This window comes from Urocitellus parryii, chromosome 7 (genome assembly GCF_045843805.1).
Source record: "Urocitellus parryii isolate mUroPar1 chromosome 7, mUroPar1.hap1, whole genome shotgun sequence".
NCBI lineage: Eukaryota > Metazoa > Chordata > Mammalia > Rodentia > Sciuridae > Urocitellus > Urocitellus parryii.
The window spans coordinates 48,354,957-48,374,465 of NC_135537.1; the positions used below are offsets into that span (position 1 = coordinate 48,354,957).

At 35.9% G+C, this 19,509-nt stretch overlaps 1 protein-coding gene across 3 annotated transcripts in view; it reads right to left on the minus strand.

The window, feature by feature from the left end:
* Positions 1-9,998, minus strand: part of Lrrcc1 (leucine rich repeat and coiled-coil centrosomal protein 1) — a 35,921-nt gene extending 25,923 nt beyond the window's left edge. The window contains exons 1-6 of one of the 3 annotated variants that reach the window (XM_026384245.2): positions 9,761-9,998; positions 7,353-7,558; positions 6,988-7,053; positions 2,526-2,693; positions 596-771; positions 289-501 (exon numbers count right to left, since the gene is read on the minus strand). In XM_026384245.2, coding sequence (XP_026240030.2) covers positions 289-501; positions 596-771; positions 2,526-2,693; positions 6,988-7,053; positions 7,353-7,558; positions 9,761-9,849 — 918 coding nt within the window. In that variant the 5' untranslated portion in view covers positions 9,850-9,998. Of the gene's footprint in view, positions 1-288; positions 502-595; positions 772-2,525; positions 2,694-6,987; positions 7,054-7,352; positions 7,559-9,760 lie in introns of those variants that run through there. The other 2 variants (XM_026384253.2, XM_077800554.1) reach the window with 2 other exon arrangements.
* Positions 9,999-19,509: the final 9,511 nt, after the last annotated feature.

Genomic DNA, 19,509 nt, shown 5'->3' on the forward strand with positions numbered 1-19,509 from the left:
TACACATATTGATACATTTTTTAAAAAAAATACTTTTTAGTTGTTGATGGACCTTTATTTCCTTATTTTTTAATTTATTTGTATGTGGTGCTGAGAATTGAACCCAGTGCCCCATGCATACTAGGCAAGCCCGCCACCACTGAGCCATAACCCCAGCCCCATATTGACACATTTCATATAGATTGTTTCTGGTTGGTCAGCTTGTATATATATTTTTTTCATTTTCTTAACTATTTTTTTCTTCCACATTCCCATATTGGGCTTTCCAAAAGTAGGAAAAATAGTTACATCATCAAGAAGATGTAAAAGCTGATCATCTAATTTCTGGAGTTTCCTCTCATTCTGAAATTCCTTTTCATGATTAATTTTCTCTGGCTCAGAAGATGGACACACAGATAAAAACGATGTCAAAACATGTGTATCTGCTGGTGTATCTGCAAACTGTTCCAAGGGAGTTAACTCTGTGATGGGCGATGATACCACTGGCATATTATCAAGGATCTATGACACAGGGACAAACAAAAATCCTTTTAAATTTTCATTCATTTAGTAAAGTTTAAAGGTATTTTTTATATTGGGGCGAAAAATACTATACCTCATCTTCACTTATATTTGGGGGAGACTCAGAAGAAACTAAGTTATCCAAAAGACCTTCTAAGCACTGTAGGCGTGATGAATTTACTTCTGCCATATTTACTGGTTCACCAAATATGTTCTTGCAGTCTAGAATTCTAAGCTGTGGTAAAGTTTGGAGAATAACTGCTCTGTATCCTTTGAAATAAATCATTCAAAGTGAAAATTTAAACATTAAAAAGGGCTAATATTTTATAAAATAAATTACTACATCTATGACCTGAATGATAAAATTAGTCCAAGGAACAACAAATAAACTTGTCATTAATGCTATGTATTCAACATTCTAGCATGCAATCATTAAATACAAAAGAAACAAAATGCTCTTTTCACTCCTCTTGAATAATTTTCCCAATAAAGGTAAGGAACTTATAATCATCACCACTTCAAATTACTTTAAAGCTATGAATGCATGAAAACAGCAGGAATTTATCCTGGGAAGAAAACTAAACAAGTCTTTTGTATTTTTAATAGAACTAGCATAAATCTAAGTAACATAAACATGTTTTAAGGATGATATGGATGATGATCAAAGCACCAGAATTTCCCCAGTGAAGCTTCAAGCATTAGTGAAACATGTCCCTTTTGTTTTTTAAATTACACATAATTAATATTAAAATGTGATTTATCAAGTATCCACGAATAATATATTTATTTATTTCCCTTAAGAAATAAATATAAGAAAAATATATTTATTTCCCTTAAAAAATAAGAAACTAACAAATTAACATTAATTTGTTGTTTAGCTTAATAGGAGCACTTCGATTTTGCTCCTATAATTTTACAACCAAGTATTTGTCAGAAAGGCCAAAGAATTATTTGGATAAATTCCAAAAGAAATGAAGATTCAAAGTAGGAACTCAAAGTTTTTGAGACATGACTATTACAAAAAACAATTTTTTGACGTTAGGGTTAAAAGAGGAAAAAAAAATACAAAGTTTTAGAAATAAGTTTTTCCCCTAAGAAAACTTTCAAATCTGTCCTGGTTTTTAAGCAGACTTTATAATATTACATGATCTTTAAAAAACAATAAAAAAATGTTTTTCAATAAAATAAAATAATCAGAACAGGCTATCTTGTTACAAAAAACTTTCCCATGGTAGCGTATGAATGACAGAATGGAGCATTTATAGCCAACTTACACCCAAGTAGAGTTTCAGAAGGTACATTCAAAATTCTATCCACTTTCTTGTTTGGTTAAGTAACATGAGATAAATGAAGTTAGAACTGGCAGTTAGGTTTCTCTTATCTTTGCCAATTTGACTGATTCCGAATTAGATCAAATGGCATTTCAGCAACATTGTTTAATGTAATAAGTTTAAGGTGATTTTTTTTAAATCATTCACTTATTAAAATGTGATAAATCCAGGATACATAATTCAAAGGTACATAGTAAAGTTTTTTCAATATTTCCTGAACTCTAGCTACTTAGTTCCTTTTCTTGGAGTTGTCCAATATTATTTTTTTGGTGTATTTTTCTAGATGTTCTGTTGTATATATTACATACAATACTTTGCAACTTGTTTTTCTTTCTCAATATATCGTGGAGATAACTGACTACCAGTACAGAGATTCTAAGTTCCTTTTTTCCCCTTCCTAAATGGCTATATAGTATTAGGATATACCATAGTGATAAAATATAATTTTAAGGCATTCACTTATCAAATATAAAACTGTCTAAATAAAATAACTATTGATTGGTTCATCCCATCTTCTTCTAACAGCAATTTGTCTTAATAAACTATTTGTAATTATTTGTAATTATATAATTCCCAAATATATAACATTACAAAGATTAAAACTAAAACATAAAGTTCACAAACACCAAATTCTGGAAATGAAGAAACTTTGACTATTAACTGTTAAAAAAGTATTAAATTAATTGTTCATACCTGGTACACGACAGACAGGATTCCCTTCTCCATCCTTCTCTAAAGTAAGATTTGTCAAGAAGTGCAATCCTACCATACATTGAAGTAAGTGATGGATACTATCTATACAGTTACTATGAAGATCAATATATCTAAGCTTATACTTTAGTCCATGGAGAAGCGTCAACCCTGCAATAAGAAAAAAATGCTTTTGAGGCAAAGGAGTAGCATTGATAAGGAAAATTCAGTTGCTGTTTTGAAGAAACACAAGTTTAGAAACTCACTGAGGCCTTAGCCCCTGGGGTTTCTGGGTACTGGGGTATTAATGGAAAAAAAAAAAAAAACTCCCTAGGTCATTATATGCACTTAATGAAAATAAGCACAAAACAATGGCTTTGGAATTTCCCAAGGTACCATTTTTGATTACCAGTGCACTACACTTTCTTTTTCTTGGTTTCAGTATAAAATACAAATAACATTCATTTTAGCTCCCTGATAATATTTCTTGGAATACTTTGTAGCAGATACTATTGTTACCTTGACCACCCTGGACTTCAGCTGTAGCTAAGATGGACAAGTAAGTGTATACAGTCAGTGTGCCCTTATAAGCACTTGCATTTGTCCTCTTTTCCTACCTCAAAAGGGAAGGAGCTTGTTCAGCAAAGGTAAAGCCTGGAAGTGTGAGGGAGTTAACACTTCTAGGGGCTTACCTCCATCAAAGAGACTAGTGGATAAATGCCCTAGATTCCTTTCCTAGAAAATTGTCCTGAGGTGCACACATTGCTCCTCAAAGGGAGCAATTTTACAACTTCATTTATTTTAGCCCTCTCCACATTTCAACTTTACTCACCCTTTTCTTCTGTTTCTTCAACCTGACTGGATACCCTTTTCTCCTCATTGTCCTTTGGCTAACTTCTACTCATCATTCTCAGAAGGCTTTGACCATCTCTGTAAGATCTGATTTTCCTGTCACTCACAGTCCTTAGCATTTCTCCTTAATTATCATCACATTTTTAGGTTCTTGTTTGATGCTACTTTTGTTTTAACTTGATGGTCCTCTTAGATTTAATAGTAGAGTGCACCAGGAGCTACTCCTCTTCTCTATCTACACACTCTTTGGAATCTTCTAGTTTCATGGCTAATAGTGCTTCTAACCACCAAATCTACAACTCCAACCATGACCCCCAATCCCACCCCATTCTTAAAATGTGTATTACATGCACACAATACATATGTTCAACAGTGTTCTCGAGTTTAAGACAGGATCAGTGTTCTCATTACTTATCTCGGAAATGTAATCCTCTTCTAATTTTTCTTATGTCAACAAATAGTACCACCATTCATATCCGTTAATCCAGAGACTTTTGTCTTTGATTCTGCTTTCCTTTATTTACTTTCTATCTACCTAAAAATATACTTTCCACTCAGCAGTGATCTTTTAAAAACATAAATCATGTCATTCCCTATGTAATCTCTAACAACTCTTATTGTGCCTAAAACAAAATGTAAATTTCTCAGCCTGCTTTTAAACTGTACTGACCTGGCCTCTGCCTACTTTCCTATCCCTTTTCTTAGTACATTAAACCCCTCATTAGCTTTCTTTCTTATATGGCAAGCATGATCTTGCTTTAGTGTCTTTGTATGCTATATAAGTTATTTACTGAAGTGCTTTTCAACATATAAAACTTTAGCATTCTATAAGAACATCCAGGATTGCTCCCTTTATTTTCTTCATAGTCCTCAACTCTGTCTGATATTAAGTTCCTAAAACTTGCCCCCTTTAGGTATACAATTTGGTGTTTTAGCAGACATACACTGTTTTACTACTACCACTATAATCACAACATACAAAAGTTTCTATCACTTTGAAAGGTTCTCTTCTGTTCCTATGTAATCAATCTCCCCATTTCCACACCCTGGCAACCAAAAATCTGATTTTTAAAAGCCTCTACAGCTTTGCCTTTATCGGAATGCCACATGAACGGAATCATTTGATACAGCCTTTTATGATTGGCTTCTGTTACTTAGCATAATTCCTTTTAGATTTATATGTGATGTTGCACGTATTATTGTTTATTCCTTTTTAGTTCCAAGTAGTATTCCATTACACAGATGTTTCAAAATTTGTTTACCATTAGCTTTCTGTTGCTGTGACAAAATACCTGAGATAATCTATAATGAGGAAAGATTGATTTTGGCTCATGGTTTCACACCATAGCTGCTTGGCCATACTGCTTTGGGCCTTTGGTAGCACAATATGTTATGGTAGGAATCTGCTCTTCTCATGGCAGCTAAGAAGCAAAGAGAGAGAGAGGAGTGAAGGCCCCAATCTCCCCTTCAAGGGAATGCCTCCAATGACCTAACTTTCTCCAAGTAGGCCCTATTTCCTAAAGATTCTACTGACTCCCAGTAGTGCCACAGACTGGCAGCCAAAGTTTGAGCATATGGTCTTTGGGGGACATGTAAAATATAGACTATAATACCAGTTGGATATACAGGTCAATTCCAAGTTTTCAAGATTATGAACAGTCATAAATACACAAGCATATAAAATGTTCATATAAACATTCACATATGGGTCTTTGTGTGAATACATCTTAATTTCTCTGGGTTAAATGCTGAGGAAGAGAACTGAATAATTACAAATACATTTACCATTATAATAAACTGTCAATTCTTTCCCAAAGTGGTTATACTTTTTAAATTGTACTAGCAATATAGGCAAGTTTTAGTTGCTCTACAATCTCATCAATGCTTTAATTTTTTAAAATTTTAGCCATACTAGATGTGAAGTGGTATCTCATTATACTTTAATTGTCATTTCCTTTATCACCAAGGATGCTAAACATCTTTTTTTCCCACGTGCTTATTTGCCCATTGTGCATCATCTTGGTAAGGTGTCTGTTTAAATCTTTTGCTTACTTACAGGAGGAAGGACTTGATACAACTTTATGTGTTTCTTCCCAATATAATATAAGACCTGTTACAGCAAAGACCTTATCTGTTTAATGTTGTTGTTGTTTTTTAATAACTATAGGACTGTACTTGATAAAGCAATTTGCAACAAATATCTTCCTAGTGAATGAATGAAAAATCTTACCCAAGAATCATTTGTCAGGTAAGGAAACAGTATCCAAAAAGTAAAATATCACACAGCAGCAACAGAGTTAGATTTAAACTCTAAATTCTAAAACTTGCATGTATTCAGTGAAAAAAATATTTCAAATAAACTGCAATTGCTACCTGAGCCTAAGGGCACTAACTTGGTCTTTTTATATTTGTATACTAGGCACCAGGCATAAGGTAATGTCTTATTAGTAGGGAAGAAAAATAAGTTAACAAATGAATAATACTGTTTCAAATACTGATAAAATTATGAAGATGATTAGTTCTAAGAGATAATTCTTAAATTAAATTAAATCTTATTAGTTCTAAGAGATAATTCTAATAATACTCTTGAAACTTTGTTCGATTAGTTATGGCTTTAATCATTTAAAAAGTAGGCAACAACTTTTATATCTTCTTAAATTATCTAAGAGAAAAAATAATAGTCTTTGGAATGCTGCATACCTGCATTGTTCATATCTGCTATAGTGTTAGCCACTAGTTACATATGGCTTTTTCTTTTGGTACTGAGGATTGAACCCAGGGGTGCTTTACCACTAAGTAACATTGCCAGCCCTTTCTATTTTTTATTTTGAGGCAGGGTTTCATTAAGTTGCCTAAGCTGGTCTCAAACTTGCTTCAAATACCCAAATTCCTGGGATTAGAGGGTACTCCACCATGCCTAGTTACAGATAGCTTTTTATACTTATATAAAAATTAAATAAAATTACAATTTCAGTCCCTAAGTTGCAAATTCACAGTTCAAGGGCTCAACAGTCACGTTTTAATTGTCATTTCCTTAATCATCAAGGATGCTAAATATCAGATAGCACAGATTTAGAATATTTTCATCACTATAGAAAGTTTTGTTGGAACTATTCCTTTCTATATAACAGTATGTTTAATTACCTAACATTAAAACATCATTCCTAGCTGGGCATGGTGGTGCACGCCTATAATCCTAGTGGTTTGGGAGGCAGAGGCAGGAGGACTACAAGTTCAAAGAAAGCCTCAGCAACTTAGTGAGGCGCCTTCCCCCCCAAACTCCCCAGAAAGACTGCGGATAAGGCTCAGTGGTAAAGTGCCCCTGGGTTTAATCCCTGGTTCAAAAACCAAAACATCATTCCTCTAAAGGAGCTTCTATTCCCCCTGCTCCAAATCATTCCAGTCTTTGTATCTATTTTTTATTTAGCTGTGGTTTTGGCAGTAACAAAAAAAAAAAAAAAAAAAAAAAAAAAAAGAATTAAAACTGAAGATACTCTCTAGATGAGCTCTACGATCAAAATCTGGATTCAACTTGGAGTTTTCCAACATGATGAGCTAACTCTTCATGCATTGCAAACATAGCATCATCAAAAATACATGCATATCTACTTACCACTAAGATCATTTATGTGGTTATAAGACAAATTCAGTTTAGTCAGATTAATTAGTGCTTCAAGTCCTAAAAATAAAATAAAGCAGAACAAAATAAAATAAAGCTTTTATAGGATTTAAAAAATTAGAAGTATAGCATTACAGTACTATTAGACTGTACTGAAGCAAATCTGATGTAACAATGAAATCAATTTTATGAAAATATTTAGTTTTAAAAAACAAACTTTTCTATAAGAAAACTTTTGTATGATGAGTTTTAGGGTCAGTTTTCAAAAGTTTATGGTACTATCTATTCCACTCTATTTGGGGAAAAATAGACAAATCACCTTCTTCATGTTAAATATTACATGAAAATCACTTACAAACCTTCTATTCTTGTGAGTAAATTGCAGGACAGATTCAAAGTGCATAGTTTTGTCAGTGTGTTTAGCCCTTCAATTTGACTTATTTGATTAGATGACAGATCTAAATGTCGTAAATTCCAAATATGATCAATGGCTTTGATCTTGGAGATGTTATTGCAATGAAGATTGATGGTATGAAGGGTTGAATCTAAAGATAACTCTGATATGCTACAAAAGAAAATATATATTATAAAAAAGTAAAAATGTATTTTATAAGCAAGACCAAATAATTAAAACTAACCAAATAGCACATAAATAACTATGTGCTCTGTTCATTCCAGAATGATGCCCTCTCCATTTGTGCCTTGAAATGTGTAATCATAAAACACAGTGCTCCCTACAACATAAACCAATATTTCAGACCATTTATACAAATATGAAGCTATTCAAGGAGGTTGAGTGATGCTGGGCATTTCTAGCTTTTATGTGCAAAGTCTGTGGCAGATAGCAAAGGAATACTGAATAGTCAATAATTGCAAAGGCTCTTGAATCCTAATTTGCACATTACCTTGCTGTGTGACCTGAACAAATGGAAACTTTTTAAGCCTCAGATTCTTTATATCATTTAATTCTGACAACTATACACAGTATGTTATCATAAGAATACTGAAATTTTAAAAAATTAAATAACTTGCTCATATTCCTGCAGTTATGGTAACAGAGCCCAGATATAAATCTAATCTCACAAAAGAAGTTTATAATCTTACTTTCTTCACTGTGTACACTGGTTTTTTAATCCAGAATATAAATGATACCAAAGAAATCACTAACTATTGGTATTTCTTCCATCCCTGTCCTCTATTTCAAGTTGGAAGGTATGTCCCCTAAAGAGAACTCATCTCATGACTCCTTCAATTACTATTTGTAACTGGAACCTCTCTTATAATAGTTCAGGGCATACAAACTATAGTGCATAGTTTAGAGAAGCCGGATGTAGAGTCAGTAACTTCACAGGCATCAGTAGTAGCTGTGGCAACTACCATAAACCTGTAGAAACCTAAATGGCAGCAAGGAAGCATTTGCAAATCTCAAAATAACAATTTCTAAAGCCCTTTGAAGCACTTGCCAATTACATAACTTCTGTCATTTATTGAATTCTTAGTGCCAGATCTTGTGCTATTAACACATTCTCCAAAATATAATCCTTTATTGTCTAATGCACTACACTTTCTGGAAATCAATACTGTGCATACAATGTGGGAGAGTTGAAAAAGCAGAGAGTGAAACAAATGAGTTTGAATTTCGAATTTAATTACTCACCAGCTGCATGAAGTCTGGTATAAGAAAAATTAACTTGCAAGCTGCTGTGAAGATTAGTGATAATGTGCATAACCCCAATACATGGAAGACATTCAGGAAATAGCAGCTGTTATTAAATAAAAAATGTACACATTCCTTTGAAAAACATCTTCCCAGGTAATCTGGTAAATTTTAGATCAGGATTGACAACAAGATGCATAATTATCAGTAGCAAGACTGGCAGAGAGCAGGGCACTCCACAAAGGTATATCATGTGCAAAGGCTGAGACACCTACAAAAGAACTGCTAGTAGCTCAGTGAGGCTAGAAAGTAACTTCAGAAACTGGAGACTGAAAAGGTAGGCAGGGCCAGGCGTGGTGGCGCATGCCTATAATCCCAGTGGCTCAGGAGACAGAAGGATGGAGAGTTCAAAGCCAGCCTCAGCAAAACCTAGGCACTAAGCAACTCAGTGGTTGAGTGTCCCTGAGTTCAATCCCCAGTACCACCCCTTACCCCCCCCCCCCCCCCCCCCCGCCAAAGAGGAAAGAATAGGTAAGCAGGGGCCAATAAGTAATGCAGAATCAAGAGACTTAAAAGCCGTGTACAACTTCGGGTAGCATGAGATAGAAAAGGGAAACTCAATAAGATATGTTTAGTACTTTCGAAAAGTATATGAATAAATGTGTTGTAGTGCTTTGTACATTAGAAATGAAAATGGTGGTAAAGATAAGTGAGGCAAAACCAGTAAGGACCAGAGATCGCGTGTTACACGGTTGCCGGAGATGCTATGCTGTCACTGTTTTTCAGGGTAACAGAAGAGAATCAAGAGGACAGGAGAAGACCGATGATTAAAGGGCAGCAAAGCAATAACCCTTAAAGAAAGAGGAGCAGCAGAAGGAAGGGTGGTTGAAGGCTGGTGGAGGTGATGGGGCAGGTTCAAGGCCGGGCATAGCCATGAGAACTGCCCAGGGCAGAGGCAGACAGGACTCACACTCCCGCCCGTCCACCGAGCATTTTCGCAGAGAAGGGCGGCCGCAAGCCAGGGGGCGGGGGTCCCGCCAAGCCACACACCACCCTCGGTCGCAGCCCTGGGGGTGCGCGGGCCGCTCCCGGTCGCCGAACGCCCTTTACCTCTGCAGGCCTTTGTCCATGAAGCACACATCCCCGCAGCTGCTGTCGCCGTCCTCGTTTTCTACTTCTGCCTCTACCGCCGCCTCCATGGTACCGGCGACAGGAAGCGGGGACTTAACTGGCGGCCAGCACTGGGTCCGAGATCCTGGAACACGCCTCCTCGGAGCGCGGTGGTACAGCCCGGGTGTGGGGGGCGGGGCGAAGACCCTCCCTCCAACCGACGCTGGCACTTTCCCGCCCCGACCGTGCCGCAAAGCTGGAGGCTCGGTCTCCACGCAGTGTTTCGCTTCCTTTTACGGCATCTGTGGCGCAGCTCTGGGGCTTGCCGTAGAGCAAAGCTTTTTCTTTTTCTCCCCAGGGAATGTTGAAGTTGGGAATATGTGGCGGCATCCTGTTTGTTTCTCTGTGATTTTTTTTTTTTTTCGCTATAACCTACTGCCTTCAGAAGATGGTTTCGCAGCATTTGGCTTTACATAACTTCCCGTAGCCATACATTCGTGTAAATTGTTCTCTTACCCGCTGTTGCACCTCCTGTTGATTCACTGAACTTCTGTGCACGTTTTGCTGTGCGTTGTTCACTATGTAATGAGCAATTAGTGGGATCCGTGTTCGCTCTGGCAAGCATTTGTCCACTGGAGGGAACGGTTGTCACACAGTTTAGCGTGGCAAATGCTAGGAAGAGTCCAGGGTCATCAAAGCTAACTAGAATCCTATGGGAAGGGACTAACTTTTCGAAAAGGAAGTGATTGGTCTTGCTTGGGTCAAGGGAAATTATGGAAATAACTGACCAAGAGGGAAAATAATACATGTACAAGGTCCTTCCTGGCTAGATTTTACTGTAAGCCATAATAATGTTAAAGAATGTAGATCAAAGATGTATCTTAAATCTGATCCTGTCATTATCCTGAACTAAAATCTTTGGTGGTTCCCTGTAAGGAACCAAATAAAGGTCTCCAATCTTTAAAAAAATTTTTTTAAACAAAAAAGTATTTACTACATACCTGTGCTGTACATAGCATTTACATGCTACACTAGGCCATCTATTTTGTTTACATATAATATGGAAGAATTAAGGTTAATATGCCAATTTATTTTGACTATAATTTGGTTTTATGATTGGTAGTTTACACTAAAAATTGTTCATTTTCTGTGTAGTTCATCCATAGCTTTGCTATTCACAGTCTGATTACTGTCTCTTAAAATTTAGTTTTCTTTCAAATCTGTCATTGAAAATATTTCCAAATTTAACTACCATTCAGCTTTTACCTAACATATTCTAAAACTCACAGCTACAATCTGTTATTTCCTATAACTGCACACTTTGCAAGATATCCTTCCAAAAAGAGGTGGAGGTGGCATCTATTTACTGGTTTTTAGATTCTGTGTTGTCTGGTGACTTTTTTTGGCCATAAGTATGTGTTGGCAGTGTTGATGTGTTACTTTCAAGTCAAGCCCTCAGAACATCTTCCATGCTATGCTCCAAGGTTGCTTAACCACCATTATCTAGGAATAACATGTGGAGTACAAAAGGGACAATGCATTTGACATAACTCTTACCTAGTGTGAGGTCAAGCATGAGATAGGCAGTTTGGGCATCCAGGTGGCATTGTGTGGGAGCCACATAGTATCTCTTCTGGAAATGGCAAATTATTTTGATAGGCTGATATGTGGTAAGGATTTGTGTGAGGAGGAGAGTGCAATCGTTGAGTATAGAAAATATCATTTGAGAGAGCTTGTCTTGTAGCCATGAGTTTTAGAATATGGTAGGTAAAAGCTTAATTGGCATCCTGGAGGAACTGTACAATTCCAGGATATTTTTACCAAAATAGGAGAAAAATAAGTTAAAGTTGATGAAAGAATGGAGTGATAAGAAATAAGGGAGGTATACTGGGAAATGAATTGATGGGATCATATTGTTATATCATGTATGTACAAATATGTAACACTGAATTCCACTATAATAGTGCACTAATAAAAATTAAAATAAACAGTAAAAATAGAAAAAAAATTAGTAGCTTTTCTATATACCTATAGTGAACTTGTTGAGAAAGAAATCAGGAAAACAATTTCATTCATAATAACTTCAAAATAACAAACACAAACAACCAAACGAACGAACGAACAAACAAAAAAACATGGGAATAAACCTAACCATGGAGATGAAAGACCTCTACAATGAAAATCCTGTTAATTGCATCAACATTATGTTAAGTGAAATAAGCCAGCCTCAGGAAGACAAGCACCTCATGGTCTCACTTATACGTGAAATATAAAAAAGCTGATCTCACAGGAATTTAGAATAGAGTGGTGGTGAACAGAGACCTGGAAGAGGACGAGGAGAGAGATGGAGAAGGGTTGATCAAAGGGTAGGTAGTAAGTTTCACTTAGGAGTAAGAAGTTACAGAGCGCAGAGTAGGGCGAATACAGGTAACGATTGTGCACTTAGAATACAGATTTTTTTTAAAAAAATATTTTTTAGTTGTTGATGGATCTTTATTTTATTTATTTGTATATGGTGTTGAGAATCAAACCCAATGCCTCACACATGCCAGGCAAGCGCTTTTCCACTGGGATTTTGAATGCCTTTGCCATAAACAAGTGATAAATGTTTGAGTAGATAGATGTATTGAAACATCACATGGTACTGTATTAATATATGTAATTTATGTGATTTTATACACAGGTTAAAGATAAATTTAATTTTAAAGGAAATTATATACATGCCACCTAACGCTTAAGACCATTATCTCCTTATAATTACTTTGTGTTTAGAGCCATTGAGTTCCTCCTTTTTAGCTAGTCATAAAATATGTAATAGGTTATTGTGAATTATAGAACACTAAAACTTACAAATTTTATCTAACTGCACTTGAGTACTCACTATCAAACCTTAAATCCACCAAGTGTATAGTTGGTTGTACAAAATTCTGATATTTGTGGTATATAAACATGGGTGTACCATAGCTGTAAAAAATGAAATCTTTGTTAATATTAAATAAAATACCAGTACTATCTGTCACTTTTTTTAAAAACTAAATTTTATCAAATTATTTCTAATGGCAGAGAAGAGTAAATGTATTTGGGTGAGAATATGTACACAATGGATGGATATACAGTATGCTTTTGAGAATATTAGTCTAAAGGGAAATTATAGAATTTTAAGGTCTGTAACCTATTTATTATTTCACCATTTACTGACAAGAAGGCAGATGACAAGAATATGTGTCTAGTGTGAGCACCTGAGAGTCTCACTTGGTATTTTATGTTACCAGCTATGTATAGGTTTGAATTTACAAAAGTCCACTTTTTTCAAATCAATATCATATTTAAAAGAAGATTCAGATATATAATATATTCCCAGAGGGCTTTTCCCCAAGGTATGTTTAAGAGAGAGAGAGAGAGAGAGAGAGAGAGAGAGAGAGAGAGAGAGAGAAACAGAGAGAGAGAGAGAGAGAGAGAAACAGAGAGAGAGAGAGAGAGAGAGAGAGAGAGAGAGAGAGAGAGAGCAGAAGCTAGCAAATTGAAGATCTTCAAAATGTAATACTTTTTTTTCAGTATACTTGATTTCTCAAAATATTAAAGTGAAAACCTACCTCACTGTAGTAGATTTTAATAAATATAACTATGCTTGATAAAGCTTTAGTTATATTTTTGAGATTTCAACAATATGAAAATTCTACCAAGATTTATTTCAGGATCCCTTATTGCTGCATCCCAGGACCCTTAATTCAAAACCAATGTGCTGTACTAAGATTCCTTGAGTCTTCTCTTTGGTGGTATCTCTGATACTTGAGGAATGTACTTTGGCTATTTCTTGGGAGGTATCTCCTGCTGGGGAAACCAATAGTGGGTAAGTTTTTCTAAGGTCTGACTTATGATATGCTTTCTGCTGAGCTCTTGAGTGCTACCTTTATTTTTTTTTCTTTTAGGAAATTAGATGTGTTTTAAGAATCTTCTTATTTATTTTTTATTTGGCAGGCACAACATCTTTGTTTGTATGTGGTGCTGAGGATCAAACCCGGGCCGCACGCATGCCAGGTGAGTGCCCTACCGCTTGAGCCACATCCCCAGCCCAAGAATCTTTTGATTATATGATTAGATTCAAAAGTTTTTGCTTGTTGGAAAATTGTCTGTTAGTAACAATACTGTTTCCTCATTTATACTTGTCATTATTTGCAGTAGAGTAGAGACAAGGATAGGCAAAGACCCTTGGAGTCTTTTCTTCCACTCAGTCCTGGGACCTGAGAAGTTCAAAAGATCTCTCTTTAGAATGACATCCTTCAAACACACTTTGCCTTTCAATTTGCTAAAAATTGTATGAAAATGACTCATGCTTGTCTTAATTTCCCTATCACAGTCTGGCTTTGGAAAATATATCATCTTCAAGCTTTTCATCTGGTGGAAAATGCAAATATTTTTTCAAGTTATGCCAATAGGCAACCCAATAATTAGGTTGGGGAGTCTCAAGACTTTGAGGTATACAAGTGATGTGTTCAACTGATTGTTGTCTACAATATGAACTCTATCAGAGGTACAATCAACATGGATGATTTTTATTGTAGTCATCAAACTCATCAGAGCTTGCCAATTAGCCAGTGATGATAGTTAATTTATACTTTGATAGCAGGTATGAGTTTGGAGTAGTCCATGATTTTGTAATGTTGAGAAATGAGAGTATATTCTTTAAACTCTGTAGGCATTCTAATGAAAAATAGTCAACCCATTTAAGAACTTTTCAGTTCTTTAAGGCTTACAAAAAAGGTAGCTATCATAAAAGTATGGGTCTATACTCAAAGGCAGAATGTGTAGGCTAAAAGAAATGTCCTGGTAGATGACTGATCATGCCTGACAAGCAGCCCTCTTTGAAGTACTGCTCCCATTATAGTATGAGAAGCTATTTAGAGGGGTTCTAAGAGGCTATCATAAGATGCCAGACTTTTGGGTTGTGGCTATAGATCAGTGGCAGAGCACTTGCCTAGCATGTGTGAAGCACTGGGTTGGATCTTTAGCATTGCATAAAAATAAATAAATGAATATTAAAATAATTATTTTAAAAATGCCATTCTTTTGCCCCAATTATGAAAAAGAGTTGCTGGTAAAAAGTCTTGTAGGGAATTGGACAAGGATGATGTCTGGTGCTCTCAGGACATGTGCTTTGTGATGCCAGATGTTATAAATATGCCCCCCAGAAAGAAAAAAATTGGCTGTTTATATTCAAGAACCCATTGTGAGGGGGAATATTCAACCTCAGGGCTGCAAATGCCCCAATCATACTGTTTACCTATCCCAAAGAAAGAGATTTTGGATATTTTATCTCTTACTCCTTTCCTTGGTCGCAGCCAGCTGGAATACAACGGAAGGCCACACCACAATCACGAGCCAGGCAGAATACACAGGATAGGACGTGTGCCCACTGCACAGGTAGAGTTCTTCAGGTGTTTTATGAGTACACTCTTTACTTTATAACAAAGGTCATTCTGTTTAGACCCTCTCTGAAAGATTGTAGATAAGGGAAGTGGCCAATTTCCCCTCTCCGTTTCATTTTTTATCACAATCTTTAGAGATTTTCTTTTACTGCAAGTTGTCTTTAGTACTCCCAACAAGAGAGATTTTTTACAAAAGCAGTGATGTGTCTTTTGTGCATATCTCATTGATTGACACATTGAAAAGTTATTTTTTCAATATTATGTGATAAAAATTTTAAATGAGGTCAAAGAGAGGCTGTCAGCACTGATCTCTTTTAGACAGAACCTGAAAATGTGTTCTTTCACCACACCTCAGTGTGAAAGTACAATGGAAAAAGAGAGAGAGAGAGAGAGAGAGAGAGAGAGATATGAGACTTGGGTTTAATCCTCAGTACCACATAAAAATAAATATTGTGTCCAACTACACCTAAAAAAATTTAAAAAGACCAATATTATATATATATGTATATTTAATTTGTTATTTTTAATTATACATAACAATAGAATGTATTTTGATATATTATACATACATGGAGTATAACTTCCCATTCTTGTGTTTGTACATGATATGGAGTTTACACTGGTCATGTATTCATATATAAACATAGAAAAATTACATCTGATTCATTCTACTGTCTTTCCCATTCCTGTACCATCTCTCTTCCCCTATTCTGCCCTTTGGAATCTGGTGAAACTCCCCTTTTCCCTCCTCTCTCACCCCCACCTATTGCGAGTGAGCATCCACATATCAGAGAGAACATTCACTCTTTGGTTTGGGGGGATTGGCTTATTTCATTTAGCGTGATAGTCTCCAGTTCCATCCATTTACTGGAAAATGCCATAATTTCATTCTTTATTAAGGTTGAGTAATATTTCATTGTGTATATTTACCACATTTTCTTAATCCATTCATCTGTTGAAAGGCACCTAGGTTGGTTCCATAGTTTATTGTGACTTAAGCTGTTGTAAACATTGATGAGGCTGCATCACTGTAGTACACTGATTTTAAATCCTTTGAGTATAAACCTAGGAGTGGGATAACTGGGTCAAATGGTGCTCCTATTCCAAGTTTTATGAGGAATCTCCATACTGCTTTCAATAGTGGTTTCACCAATTTGCAGTCCCACCAGACATGTATGAGCGAACCCTTTTCCCCACATCCTCCCCAACATTTAGTGTTTTTTGTTTTCTTGATATTGCCATTCTGACTGGAGTGAGATGAAATATTAGAGTAGTTTTGATTTGCATTTCTCTAATTGCTAGAGATGTTGAACCAGTTATATTTCTTCTGTGAAGTGTCTATTCAGTTACTTTGCCCATTTATTGATTGAGTTATTTGTATTTCTTGTGCTAAGTTTTTTGAGTTCTTTATATATTCTGGAGATTAATGCTATATCTGAGGTGCAGGAGGCAAAGATTTTCTCCCATTCTGTAGGCTCTCTGTTCATATATTGATTGTTTCCTTTGCTGTGGAGATTTTAGTTTGAAACTATCCCATTTACTGATTGTTGATTTTACTTCTTGTGCTTCAGGAGTCTTTTTGAGGAATTTGTTTCCAAAGACAACATGATGGATATTTGGGCTTACGCTTTCTTCTAGTAGGTACAGAGTCTCTGGTCTAATGCCTAGGTCCTTGATCCACTTTGAGTTGAATTTTGTGCAGGGTTAAAGATAGGGGTTTAATTTCATTTTGCTACATATGGATTTCCAGTTTTCCTAGCACGTTTTTTTTTTTGAAGAGGCTATCTTTTCTCCAATGTATGTTTATGGTGCCTTTGTCTAATATGAGATAACCGTATTTATGTGGGTTTGTCTCTGTGTCTTCTATTCTGTACCATTGGTCTTCATGTCTGTTTTGGAGCCAATACCATGCCATTTTTGCTACTCTAGCTTTGTAGTATAGCTTAAGGTCTGGTATTGTGATGCCTCCTGTTTCACTCTTCTTGCTCAGGATTGCTTTGGCTATTCTAGGTCTCTCTCTCTCTCTCTCTCTCTCTCTCTCTCTCTCTCTCTCTCTCTTTTAATTATAGTGACAGTTTTGATGTTCTTTTCAGACACAAACACATATTTTTAGTTGTTGATGGACATTTATGTTCTTTATTTTTTTATATGTGGTGCTGAGAATCAAACCCAATTCCTCACACATTCTAGGCAAGTTCTCTACCACTAAGCCATAAACTCAGCCCTCGGTCTTTTATTTTCCCAAATGTATTTTGTGACTGCTTTTTCTATTTCAATAAAGAATGTTATTTGGATTTTAATAGGAATTGCATTGAATCTGTATATTGCTTTTGGTAGTATGGCCATTTTGATAATATTAATTCTGTCTATCCAAGAATATAAAAGATCTTTCCATCTTCTAAGGTCTTCTTCAATTTCTTTCTTTAGTATTCTGTAGCTTTCATTGTAGAGGTCTTTCACCTCTTTTCTGAGATTGATTCCCAAGTATTTTATTTTATTTTATTTTTTGAGGCAATTGTGAATGGAATAGTTTTCCAAATTTCTTTTTCAGTTGACTTGTCATTGGTGTACAGGAATGCAATTGATTTACGGGTGTTAATTTTATATTCTGCTACTTTGTTTAATTTGTTTATGAGTTCTGGTGGAATTTTTTGGGTCTTCTAAATATAGAATCATGTCATTGGCAAATAGGGATAGTTTGAGCTCTTCTTTTCCTATTCATATTCCTTTAATTTCTTTCTTTTGCCTGGTCTGAGATTTTAAATCAGTGTACCTCCAGGACCCAGCCAGACCTCACTGGAAGACTGCACCCCAGGGATCTCCCCAGGTTCTATTCTTGTGGTTGAAGAACCATTTCTTAGTCTACTCTGTCACCTGTGGAAAATACATTTCCTGGTCTCAGTTTCAGTCTCCAAACTCAATCTCCCTTTCCCTGCCCTTTTGAATTCCTGACTAGTTGCATCTCTCCTAGTTGATCCTGCAAGCAGCCAGATTGGAGGGGAGGGGAAGAGCTAAGTGGGTTTCCACGACCATTTGTCCCCTGGATAAACCTTTCTCCACGTCTGATTTTCTCCCGGTCACTTAGGCACACTCTATGTTGTGCACTGAGAGTTGGATGAGCCTGTATTTCAGGCCAGACTCAGGTTTGCCAGGAATCAGCTCCCCCAGCTGCCACTGTGGCTGCAAAATGCTACTTTCCTCTGTACTTAGCTTGCCTCCAAGAGAGATGCATTTTTTTTCCCTGTACAAGGCTATTGTGCAGCACACCTTTCAGTTTAGTTGGGCAGTGTCTTTGATTTCTATACTCTCCTTACCCAGACATGCCTCAGGCCTTCTAAAAGTGCAGTTTCTTTTAATGCCCTATCCCTTCACTGTGCTCGCAGAGGGATAATTCTCACTGGTGCCTTGGGCTGGAATTTCTTTCTTATTTTATTATAGCCAAACTTCTGAGTCTCCAATCTGCTTTGAGTGTTCAGTATTAAATTTCAGTAAAGCACCCCTCCCCTCCTTTTTCCACCCACCTTGCTAAGAAACTACCTGCTTGCTTTCTTGGTTTCATGCCACAAAGAAGCCAGGAGTGTGACCTTCTCTACTTCGCCATCTTGAAACCCAACCAAGATATATATATTTTCATTTAAAAGCTTTACACGCATATAATTTAGAAGTCAAGACATAATATAAAATTTCTGTTGGCAGTCATACTCTTAATTCTTTCAGAGGAAACCACTTTCTGTTTTATTCAAAGTTTGTCTCCATATTTCTAAATGATGTAATTTTAAAGTTAGTTTTTATGTTTTCAGTTTTGATACTTAAATAGTTAACTATTTATTTAGCTCTTTTACATGTGTCTGTCACCTCCACTAGTTTTCTTCACTCCATCTTCCCAAGGGAGTTATAATTGATGAAATCAATACTTAATTTTTATGTTATTAAATATTTAAATATTCTCAGCTGAATAACTTACTATATTTATATTTTTCTCATTTTTAAAAATTTTCTGTTTTTCCATGCACCTATGACTAATCCATCCCTGAATATTCTGGTAGAACTGCAATCTCTTACCCATATATTCAAGTAGTAATTTTGTTTGATTCTTTGTCTTCCTTTTTAGATATTTCTTAGAGTTCCCTATCTTCCTGCACCAATTTATACTGGATGGCTCTGTATTCCACTGAGAGAATCCTGAGATTTCTTTTTAACATCAATCTGGGAATTCCCTTTACCCCTTTTCTTTGTTGGATATCCTGTATCTTAGATAGCAAGATTTCATGTTTTCCTCAATTTACACTCACTGTAGCAGATTCTACTTGAGAAGTGCTATAA